This window comes from Culex quinquefasciatus, chromosome 1 (assembly GCF_015732765.1).
Source record: "Culex quinquefasciatus strain JHB chromosome 1, VPISU_Cqui_1.0_pri_paternal, whole genome shotgun sequence".
Taxonomy (NCBI): Eukaryota; Metazoa; Arthropoda; class Insecta; order Diptera; family Culicidae; genus Culex; species Culex quinquefasciatus.
This window is the reverse complement of record NC_051861.1, coordinates 31,173,868-31,185,948: the sequence shown is the minus strand read 5'-3', so window position 1 is coordinate 31,185,948 and position 12,081 is coordinate 31,173,868. Positions and strand designations below refer to the sequence as shown.

The 12,081-nt window shown below is 36.7% G+C and overlaps 1 protein-coding gene across 4 annotated transcripts in view; it reads left to right on the top strand.

Annotated features, from left to right (window-relative positions):
• LOC6044798 (sterile alpha motif domain-containing protein 5) overlaps positions 1-6,855 on the top strand; it is a 403,066-nt gene extending 396,211 nt beyond the window's left edge. For all 4 annotated transcript variants that reach the window (XM_038249684.1, XM_038249679.1, XM_038249675.1 and 1 more), the window contains one exon: positions 5,772-6,855. In XM_038249684.1, coding sequence (XP_038105612.1) covers positions 5,772-6,499 — 728 coding nt within the window. In that variant the 3' untranslated portion in view covers positions 6,500-6,855. The remainder of the gene's footprint in view (positions 1-5,771) is intronic.
• The last annotated feature ends 5,226 nt before the right edge of the window (positions 6,856-12,081 follow it).

Here is a 12,081-nt window from a genome sequence, read left to right as displayed (position 1 = left end):
TTTGCCGAAAATACAAGTCATCAAAGTTGGGGTCTCAAAAAGGTCTTTTTTCGGTTGTAGCCGATTTCTGTTGGCCACAGTGACCAAATCCGGTTTTCGGAAAGGGGACTTTCTATGTTTTCATTTGTGGTCAAAAGAACCAGAATCGGTCAAAAACTGGATTTTTGACGATTTTTTAAAGTTTGGGGTCGAAAAGGACCCCAAGCCCCAACCATCCGAGGTTTATTTGTTTTGTGAAATGTGTATTTATACTATAAATTTATTGTCAGAAAATTTTGAGGCTCTAGCATGTATATAGCAAAAGTTATGGCAAATTTAATTTTCCAAAAGGCCGAAAAGGGCCCCAATATCGTAGGAAGGTTAATAGGAAGTGCGCAAGTATCATTCTTCCAAAACTAGCATCATTTTTCGATTATATAGGGAGCAGGTAGGATGGAATTGGCCATATTCTGGTTTTAGCATAAATCAATAATTGGACACTTTTTCTCGCATCTTAGGCAAGTTCAGCGGGCAAATTACATATTAAAATATATCGTAAGACAATTTTCGAATTTTGTTAAGGTTCACTTTCCTTTTAAAAATCAAATGAAGATATTTCGAGTTTAAATAAAAATACCCCTGAGCGTATGTAGTTCTAGAAATCTTATTTCGAATGCGACTTGGTGCTTGAAATTTGGGTTGAACTTTTTTTGAGATATTTAAGTTTTAAGTCCAAATTGACATCAGTTTTCTCTTAAATTCAACCCTGAATTGCTACGTTCAAAAAATTGATTATTGTACTTTCACTAAAAATACATTTATTTTATTCTAGTAAGTTTCAAAGCAAAATATGTATTCAAAATTGTTCACAAAATACCGTATATTTTCGAAAATAGTAATTTTTAAAATATGCAATATGGGTATCAAACGAAGCGAAATTTTGTTTGCTTTTTCAATTAATAAGTTTGTTTCTGCAAAATCCTTAAACGTTTACAAATTACCGTATTTTTCGAAAGTTCTCAAATTCGATATGGTGAAATTTGGTATGCTTTTCACTTTATTTAAGCTTTTTTGTGAAATGTATAACCGTTTTCAGAAAAAAAATCGTATTTTTGAAAATACTCAGATTATTAAAATTTGCAATATGTGTGCAAATGAAGCAACATTTTGTTTGTTTTTTTCCAGGGGGTAGCGAAGAAGACGCCATCTTGGAAGTTCGGAAAACAAACACTGACAATCAGTATTATACATATTACTATGGTTACACGAAGTGTGTTATCCTGGTTGAACTCAAAAGTCCCATGCAAATGTGTAAAAGCAAACTGGAAAATGTGTAATGCCGATTCTTAGCGTACGGACGCACTGTTTTGTCGACCAAAAGAACTTTTTTCGAAATGAATTTTCAGCCAATCTTGGGATGGAATCTACAAGAATATGATAGAATTTGCCATCAGCAACACAATTCACGCGTTTTTTCAGGAATTTATCGTTTACTGCCCCTGATCGCATAAATGTCCCATATGCATTTTCATCGATTTCGAGTTTTTGTTGCAGTTTGGTTCAAAATCGTGTGCTCTTTCAAAAGAGCCTATGACACACAGTACTTTGTTCTAGAAATCAGGAGGAAATCCAGTTTTTTCGCGAAAACTTAACACGTAGCCTTATGTATGGGACAAACTTTAAATGCGTTTTTCTCAGCTTGCTGTTTTTGCATATGGGACATTTATGCGAACATGGGCAGTTTAGATTCCGGAAAATTTGAAAATCAAAAACCCAAACAATGATTTGTTGTGGGCTTTCATTCGACAACCGTGTTAATGTCGACTGTTGTCAGTTTGCTTTTGTCGGAATTGGGTTGCCATCCCCCGGTTTTTTCACTTTATAAGAGTTTTTTTTAGTAAGATAGTAAATTTTCACAAAATACCGTATTTTTTCAAAAACTCAAATTTTTAATTTGCAATATGGGTGTTAAACGACGCAAAATTTTGTATGAAGCATACACAATTGAATGTATGCATGAAGGATGCAAAATTTTGCTTCGCTTTGAGTTTTTTCGAAAAAAATACGACAATTTGTGAAAATTTTAGTAGTTTAAATTTTGATATTTTAAAACAGTACAGGATTTTTTGAAAATTCAAGTATTTTGTAATTAGTAAAAATAAGAATATTTAAAAAAACTCCAATAAATTTAAAAAAAAAGCCTGCGAAATTTCAATTCGTTTGATATCCTTATTGCAATTTTAGAATGTTTTTGGTATTTTTCAAAAAATACGGTATTTTGAGAAAATTGTAGTATTTTCCTAAAAAACTAACTTAATCCACCTATGTGGTTGGAGCCTTCCTCACAACAATGGGTGTACACTATTTTTTAGATCCGGCTTCCAAAAAGTACATCGATATCACTTAAGTGGCCATATCTCGAGACAGGGTTGCCAGATCTTCAATGTTTTACACTCGTTGGAAAGGTCTTTTGATAACCTAACCAACGTCGGGTCGGATAGTGGACCCGGACATAGTTTACATACATTTAAGTGAGATCCGGCTTCAAAAAAGTACATCAATATCACTTAAGTGGTCATAACTCGAGACAGGGTTCCCAGATCTTCAATGTTTTTTACTCATTGGAAAGGCCTTTCAATTACCTAACCAACGATGGGTCGGATAGTGGAGCCGGACATAGTTTACATACATTTAAGTGAGATCCGGCTTCACAAAAGTACATCAATATCACTTAAGTGGCCATATCTCGAGACAGGGTTGCCAGATCTTCAATGTTTTGAACTCATTGGAAAGGTCTTTTGATAAGTTAACCAACAATAGGTCGGATGGTGGATCCGGACATAGTTTACATACATTTAAGTGAGATCCGGCTTCAAAAAAGTATATCAATATCACTTAAGTGGCCATATCTCGAGACAGGGTTGCCAGATCTTCAATGTTTTGGACTCGTTGGAAAGGTCTTTTGATAACTTAACCAACGATGGGTCGGATGATGGACCCGGACATAGTTTACATACATTTAAGTGAGATCCAAATATATGTGAAAACACATTTTTATACATAACTTTTGAACTACTTATCGAAACTTCAATCTGTATAAAACTCGATCTATGGGACCCTAAACCAAGTCAAATGCAACAAGTTCGGGTCAAATCGGTTCAGCCAGTGCCGAGAAACATGAGCTAGTTTGTTGGTCACATACATACATACACACACACATACACACACACATACACACACACATACACACACACATACACACAGACATTTGTTCAGTTTTCGATTCTGAGTCGATATGTATACATGAAGGTGGGTCTACGACGTTTTTATACGAAGTTCATTTTTAGAGCAGGATTATAGCCTTACCTCAGTGAGGAAGGCAAAAGGTATGATAAATTTTAAAAGCATACAAAATTTCCATTCGTTTGATACCCACATTGCAAATTTTGCAAATTTGATTATTTTCGAAAAATACGATATTTTGTGATAATTTTAGTATTTTGCAAAACTAATTTAGTAAATTGAAATAAAACATACAAAATTTCGCTTCGTTTGATACCTATATTGCAAATTATGAAAATTTGAGTTTTTTCGAAAAAATACTTTATTTTGCTAAGCTGTAGCTAAGGTGTAAAAAGAGGTTTGCAATTGCCTCAACAATCAAACCTTCGGACACCTAGTTTCGAGTAGGAATCTCGCAATCGAGAACACCAAGGCAAAGCTGTAGAGCGAATAATTTGATTTTTTTGATTTTTTTTGACTTTATTTTGTGAACCGTTTTGAGTACATATTTCTATTTACTTTGAAACTTACTAGATTTTCACAAAAACATATTCTTAGTGAAAACATTGAAAATTTAGCGTAACATGGTTGAATTAATCGATTTTAGAAAGATACCTATTAAAAATGAGTTATCGTTTATTCGTCCATCGCCGATAGAATTTTCGAAATACAGTCATGCCTCGGTTTTGCACGCCTCGGTTTTGCACGCCTCGGTTTTGCACCGTTCAGCTGCCTCGGTTAAGCACGGCCCAGTGCTTAACTGAAGCACAGAGCTTATGGGTTTTTGGCTATATGGGAGATATTGGCTTTAAACGTATGAAAAATCATAAAAAACATCAAAAAATTATAGTGTTTTGGAATCGGGATGATGTCAGTTATCCATTAAAATTATTATTTCGTCAGCTGTGTGCTATCTTGTGACAACGACCATTCAGTACTTTTTGAGAAAATCGATTTTTAAAGTTTTATGATAAATATTTTCAAAACTATGAATGGTAGAGCCAAACTTTTTAAAGCAATCGGTTCGTATACTAAAAATCTGAAAAGCACGTGTCACAAGTGTGTTTCGAAAGTAAAATTGTACTACGTGTCACAAGTGTGCACAGAATTCCCATACAAACTAAAATAAGCTCAAAGCAATGGTTTAATCGACTTAATCAGTATATTTTCATAAACAAAAGGTTGCATTGTCTCTAGAAAGTATGTGTGTACCGTAAACTGGGGTCAATCGGGACACATGGGGCGAATTGGGACAGCATTTTTAACCATGTTGGAGCACAATATTTTAATTTTTCTGGTTGGTTTCGGTTAGAACAGACTCAGACCAACAAAATGTGTACATCGATTTCCAAATTTAAAAGCTTTAAGTGCTCTAAAAACTGCTGTCCCTATTCAGACTGTAGTCCCGATTCACCCCAGATTACGGTACATAAATTTGTGAAAAACAAGAAAAAAATCCACATTTTCCAACAACATGTATGACGTGTCACAAGTGTGCACAATCATTTTGATGATAAATTGGTCTATATCACAATTGTGCATTGCGATATCCGGGAAACGGAAGCGAGTTTCCAAAATCGGGTTAAAGCATCTTGTAGTGTTTGTTAAGTATAGCAAAACGTCATCATTAACTCATTTTCGACCAAAATGGTCTTTGTTTCAAAATAGCACACAGTTGACGATTTCATGAAAATTTTCACAAAAAAACGTTTTTTCGGAAAAATACTCAAAATTTCAAAATTCATATTGTAAAAATTAAAATTTTGAGTATTTTATTCGAAAATACGTAGTTTTGTGAAAATTTTGAGTATTTTCAAAAAATATTGTTATTACATTCGAAAAATATTAAAAAATCCCGATCGTTCGACACCCACATCGTAAAAACGGAAATTTTGAGTTTTTTTTAAATACGTAGTTTTGTGAGAATTTGGATTATTTTCAATAAAAATTCTTATTACATTCGAAATGTATGAAAAAATCCCGATCGTTCGATACCCACATTGTAAAAACGGAAATTAAGAGTATTTTATTCGAAAATACGTAGTTTTGTGAAAAATTTGAGTATTTTCTGAAAATTCGAAATGTATGAAAAAAAACCTGATCATTTGATACCCATATTGCAATAACAATAAATTTTTGGTTTCTTTAGAGAAAAAAAAAATGCATTTTTTTCTGTGCCTCGGTTATGCACGCCTCGGTTTTGCATCCCCAATATGCGGTGCTAAACCGAGGCATGACTGTAACGATAAGGGTTTGTTCAAATATTACGTCCATAAATTTTCGGGATTTCAGACCACCCCCTCCCCCTGTCACGCACTTTCCCTATAACTTAAACATGGGCTGTCAGAAATATCAGATCCCCCCCCTCCCCTCGCCCTATTCATGGACGTAATTTTTGAACGAACCCTAACGATAGATGCAATGGAAGCGCCTGGTACTTTATCTTGAAACAATCTACTGCCGTCCCCATCAATTATAACATTCTCCTTCCTCTCTTTGCCTCCTTCCAGCAACATCCGACGGCGAGGTGGCCGGTTCGAGCTCCGAAAACGACGAAGGCCTCCGGCTGAGCCACGTCAAGGGTGGCGGCAGCGGCGGATCGTCCAGCTCCCACCTGCCTCACCACCACAGCCAAAGCGGTCACCTGCACCAGCAGACGTCTCCTTTTGGCCGGCGGCACTTCCCTCGGGATTCGGGCTGTTACGAGGGTTCCCCGGTGCCGTCATCCCAGAACAACCTTGGCAGCCATCATCACCTGAATAGTCACCATCTGAACAGTGGGAGTTCCGGAACTGGGAGCACCAACACCCAGACGACCAACAGTTCCGCGTCGGACAACGACACCAACAACCTGGACTCGGTCGTGGCCCAGTGCTCGAGCGAGATTCTGAAGCGGGTCGAGCGGGCGAACAAGTTTGGAGCGGGGACCGGGCCCGGAAGTGGAGTCAAAACGATGAACCGGGTCACGAAGAAGGGTGGGCTGTTGGGTGGGGGTGGTTCCGGCGGTGGCATCGGGGACGATCTGACCATCCGGAGTAGCAGCGGTGGGGGTGGGAATGGTTCCGTTGGAGGGCGGGGAGGAGGAGGAGGCGGGGTGCCCTCAGTGAAAAGAGCAGCGATTCCGGCGTCAGCAGCAGCAGTTTGTCGTCGGGGCCGATCAAGAACAATCTTTAGCGGCCATTTTCGGCGGCGTTTGGGCGGGTCGTGGCGACCGGGGAAGGGTGAGAAGGAGCGGTAGAGAAGTTTAGTGAAAACGGTTTTTGAAAGGCGTGTTTTGTTTTTGTAAGGCGTATTTTTAATTCTAGATAAACTCTTATTAACGAAGAAGCACACTGCCAAATAATAATTAGACGAGGAAAGGAAAGATGAACAGTGATGGGATGTGACGGATTGATAAGTGTTAGGTGAGAAAGGGCACGGAAGAAGGTGAAATGGTGGAAAGCACCAACAAGTCGAAAAGTTTGTGATTGTTATTAAGGGTGAGATATGCACGAGGAGTCGTTTGGAGGGTGCCGAATGATGTTTGGTAACCAAATGGACGAGCTTCGAATAAAACAATAATATAGGTAAAGGTGATCGTTTCTTTCTCAACAAAAAAATACAGACTTTAACTTCAAACAAAACTACTTAAAACGCTCTCCACAACCTACTTCTCAGTTTTTTTGTTTTCTATTTTAAAAACCATTTTTTTCAACTTTTTGTTCAAAATAAAATTTATTTTTCTTTTATCTGATTTGTGAATGAGCCAAAGTATCACAATATCGATTTTTGGTCATATATTGGGTTTCTGTATAAAGTTATCATGTGAACTCAAAATCAAAAAATCCTTCTTTAAAAGTACAGTCATCCCACATATTCGGAACGGTTTCCAGATCAACCAATGTTATCATAGCAAATCGATAATTGAACTTAATGATTCGCTTTTACCTTCATTTGGAAGCTTTTCTTGCGATCTTTCGAATGCTGTATCGAACATCTGCTAATTTTAACTTTTATATGAAGTTTTTGAAGAATTACTTTGACCCTTGAAATCCACAAATTCGGAACACTTTTTTCTTACGAATGTAAACAAACTTTGGATCGCTCCAGAAGTACATATTTATTACCAAATAATGACTTCTTACACTGAAACCAATGAAACTCAAGCTTAGTGATGTTTTATACATTGCTTGATAACTTTTTTTTTGTGAAAATATCAGTTAAATTCAGGTGTTCCACAATTGTGGGAGGCACAATAACATCCCACAATTATGAAACAGGCCATTTGGAGGCAGTGTTTTGCTCAGAGTTCGGAAAACCACTCACACTCACAAATTGAGTAGGCTTCCTCACAGTAAACACTCTCGATACTCACCGTGAGTGTGAGGTCTGAGTAAATTTACTCATATTTGAGTAAAATGAGGGTGTGAGTAGGCCGTTTCCAACAATTTGTTATTAACAAAATCAATGACCACATCTATCCAAAACCAAGTGTCGTTATCAATTAGTTGTACATTCGAGGTAGCGACAATGTCTATAATTCCGAAGGCTATGTATTGGTATTAAAGTGGTATAACTTTTTTTTTGTCTGTCTGGTATTTTTTTTATTGCTTCAAAAGAAACCTTGGATTGTCAAAGTCAAGCGGATGGGCAATTATTTTCATAATTTTAGGATTGGTGACCGGTCGAATCCGTTGTGGACTAACCTACTGCAGGATAAATCGGAGGCCACAGACGAGGGCAGCTTCTGCGGGGTGATGTTGGCAGCCATACCAAAAGAAGATGGCCATGGTACGATAAAAAAAAACTTCTTATTTATAGCACTGCGCCTTTACCATCAGGACTACTTTTTCGCTGTTGAGTGAGCAAGAAAATTACCGATGTAGAGTTTGACATCTCGAAATTTGTTTTCTAAAATAGCCCTCATGAGCGCTCAAAGCCCTCTTTGTGAGTAAATGAGGAAGGCCCTTACACTCACCGAGAGTGATGAGTAATTTACTCGCAGGTAACTTAGTTTTTCCTCATGGTTGAGTAACCCGTGAGTGAGTTTCCGAACTCTGGTTTTGCTGCTCTGGACAAAATAGTCTTGGAATGAAGTTTTTGTTCAAAAGTACTACTTTTACTAGTGAAATAGCAAGATAATGTCCAAATCTCGGATTAGTTTTCAAAAAGCCGTAAGAGCCATTGGTAAACAAAGTCCTTTTTGCATCGGTATTCGACCTACTTACGAAAAACCAATATCAAAAATGCTCGAAATTGTTCATCTACACGTCCTTCAAGTGCCCCATACTTGAAATAAATGAAATTTTGTTTCATTTTCGAGAAAAATGAAAATTAGTGTCAGAGGTCACAGTGGCTCTTACGGCTTTTTGAAAACTCACCCGAGAAATGAAGGTTCTAAAAATAATAGGGTCGACAGAAAAGCTACTTTTGGCATGCTATTGACAAATTATTATCAAAGTGTTCCGAATTTGTGGGTGTTCCGAATATGTGGGATGACTGTAATTTGAATAAGCTATGAGAAAAGTCAAACCAATCTTGGATTGCCATAGACATTTGAAGTGCTTCAAAAGACCTTTCGAATGCAACTAAGAGAGTTGGAAGTTTTAAGGAAATGGGAGCAATTTTTAGATTTTTCATGATTTTTGGACCTCAAACTTCAAAGCCCGTTTTACCCCACTTCCCTTTGTTGTAGAAGGCTCATATTTGGCGTGAGTTCATCTCATGTATAGACAAACAAACGCTGAAAGTTTCATCCAAAACGGAGCATCTCGATACGATCTCGAAGTCCAAATTGGGTCCTAAAATGAAGCTTCGTTTGCTGATAATATTATTGTTTACAGCGATAAAGCTTTATTTTTCTGAGTACAATGTCCCTTTGTGTCTTTGTAGTCGTACACAAAGAGTTTAATATGGATTTTCAAACCAATTTTGAAAAATTAACCTCGCGGTCCTTCTTGACAGGAAAGCTCCTACTTGACAGCTCATTCCAAGGGGACCATAGTTGATCCATCGAAAAAATGTTGTTTTGTTAATTTATTTTTGGATTAAAATGAAAAAAAAGTTATCAGAAATGTTTTTGTTCGTGTTTTTTACCGTTGTACATAAAAATTGACTTAGGGCTTTAGTACCCAATTGATTTGTCAAGACATAAAAATGTTTGTTTTTTAGAGCACCTAAAAATGACCCCAATATCAGTTTTCTCTAAATACTTATCCCTGAATTGCCAGGTTCATAAAACTGTTTTGAAGGTTTGCTCGGATGCTTTCTTGCAATCTGGTCGTAGAAGGCGTAGATTTTTGCCATTTTTTTTCATAAAATTATTTTTATTAGGTCCTTTTCGGTACGTGGACCTGGTTAGGACCGAGTCGACTTTTGTAATTACATTTGACTTAATAATTACAGAGGATCTTGTGTGTAAATGTTAGTGGGAGGGGAGCCGATTACCCGCGGCCTACTCGGGGTTAATAGGGAAGGGATTGATGTTAAAGACAAGGCGTGGGAAGGGAAGGGGGATTGTGTAGGGATCATGGTTGGCTCTGCTGGCCTTTGCTTTTGTCCTCAACCGCAACTCGGTGTCCAGCTGCTGGGGCGTTCTTGCTTTGCTTCCGGTGCAAACCAGAAACGACGGCTTTGTGTGAAGGCGAGTTATACTAACTGGAGGAAAACTAACTAAAGAAAAACTAAATGGTTATTTTGGAATCTAAGAGGAACTGATAGATCGGATTAGATTCTTGCCATGCGCAAAGCGAAATGTCAAACTTTCTGAGCGTTTTCCTCTGAACAAAGAGTTGCTTTACGGGTGCCCTGATATCTCGAGATGGGATGGACCAAATTGGCTGAAATTTGGGATGAAGACTCTCAAGACATACGAGCAACTCTCTACCAAACCCGGAAACGGATTTTATTTGTTTTTTTTTATTTGGCTCAAACTTTGTGGGGGCCCTCCCTATGACCAAAGAAGCTATTTTGTGTCATTGGTTCACCCATACAAGTCTCCATACAATTTTGACAGCTGTCTATACAAAAATGGAACGTAAATATTCAAACAGCTGTAACTTTTGAGTGAATTTTCTGATCAATTTGGTGTCTTCGGCAAAGTTGTAGGTATTGTTGAGGACCATTGAGAAAAAAAATAGGTACACGGAAAAAAATTGCCGATTTTTTCTCAAAAACACAATTTCCCAAAATTCTTATTTTTTTTAATTTTGAGATTTTTTGATATGTTTTAGGGGAAAAAAATCCGCAACTTTTGAGCCATAGAGAAACATGGTCAAAAAATCTGCCGCCAAGTTATGATTTTTTGAAAAATAGTTATTTTTGGAATGAATCGAAATTTTATGCAAAAACAAATTTGACGTTATTTTTTAATGTAAAATTGAATTTACAATCGAAAAGTACTTCAAATATTTTTTGATAAATGGCTACGTTTTCAAGATATAGCATCCGAAAGTTTGATTTTAACGAAATATTTGTAGTTTTTCGCTTTTAAAAAATAGTGGCCATGAGGAACCGGCTCTAAAAAATTTAGTTTAGAAAATTTGCTACGATATTTTGATTTTTTTTAATCAAGACTAACATTTCAAAATGGCGTAATATTGACAAAACCACGCGAATGTTGTTTATTTCGAGTTTTTTTAAAAGCTGTCTGAAAAGTTGGATTGTTTGATAAAGTTTGTTCAATGCTTATAATGTTACTAGATGTTACTACCAAGGGAACCTTCAAATCATTTAGAGGCTTGACGGTGGAAGTGTTAAATTAAAATCCACTTGGGGGCAGAATGGACCACTAGGGTGTAATATCAAAATCGATTTTTCAGCACAGCATTATTTTAGTTCCTTTTGGGGTCCTAAACAACTCCCCAGAGTTTGGGAACGATTGGTTTAGTCCTCACTTTGCGCAAAACGATTAAATTTTCCATACAAATTTGTATGGGAAAAATCATTTTTTTGAATTTTGATATTTAAAAAATCCAAGTTTCACGCTGTGCTAAAACCGGATTCATATTCGGATGCTCTGGAATGTGCTCTACAACTTTCCCCAAGAGAGTATGCTCCTAACTTGCTCCTAAAAGAAGATACAGCGTCCTCAAAACTCGTCTAAAACGTGATTTTCGAGCAAAAAACACGTTTTAGACGAGTTTTGAACACGCTGTATCTTTTTATAGTAGCAAGTTAGGAGCATACTCTCTTGGGGAAAGTTGTAGAGCACATTCCAGAGCATCCGAATATGAATCCGGTTTTGATATAGCGTGAAACGTGGATTTTTTAAGTATCATAATTAAAAAAAAAAAAAAGATTTTTCCCATACAAATTTGTATGGAAAATTTAATCGTTTTGCGCAAAGTGGGGACTTAACCAATCGTTACCAAACTTTGGGGAGTTGTTAAGGAACCAAAAAGTTGCTGTGCTAGCTAAATTTGGACAACTTTATTTTTTTCCATACAACCATATTACACCCTAATGGACCACCCTTTTCCTGCCTTACAAAAACAATCAAAAGTTGGTAGTGGTAGCTTCACAAATCACGATTAATGCATCATTAGTTGATTATTTTTTAGTTGTTTTGATGCTTAGTGGTAAAAAAAAGAGTCTTATTATAACATATTAACACTATTTTCAAAAATGTTTGTTTTGGTAAGTGACTATTTTTATAAAAGCGGTCTAACTTCATGGAAACTATGTCAGAAAGGTCCCTTAAGTTATTTCTTATCTCTCTTCAACGTTTCTTGTTTTCTTAGGTGGCCCATCCTGCCCCGCACCCTGGAAAAGTAGTCGAAAATACATTTTTTTTTAAAAATTGCATCTAAAATAGTTTCAGGCTAAAAAAATTCATCAAAC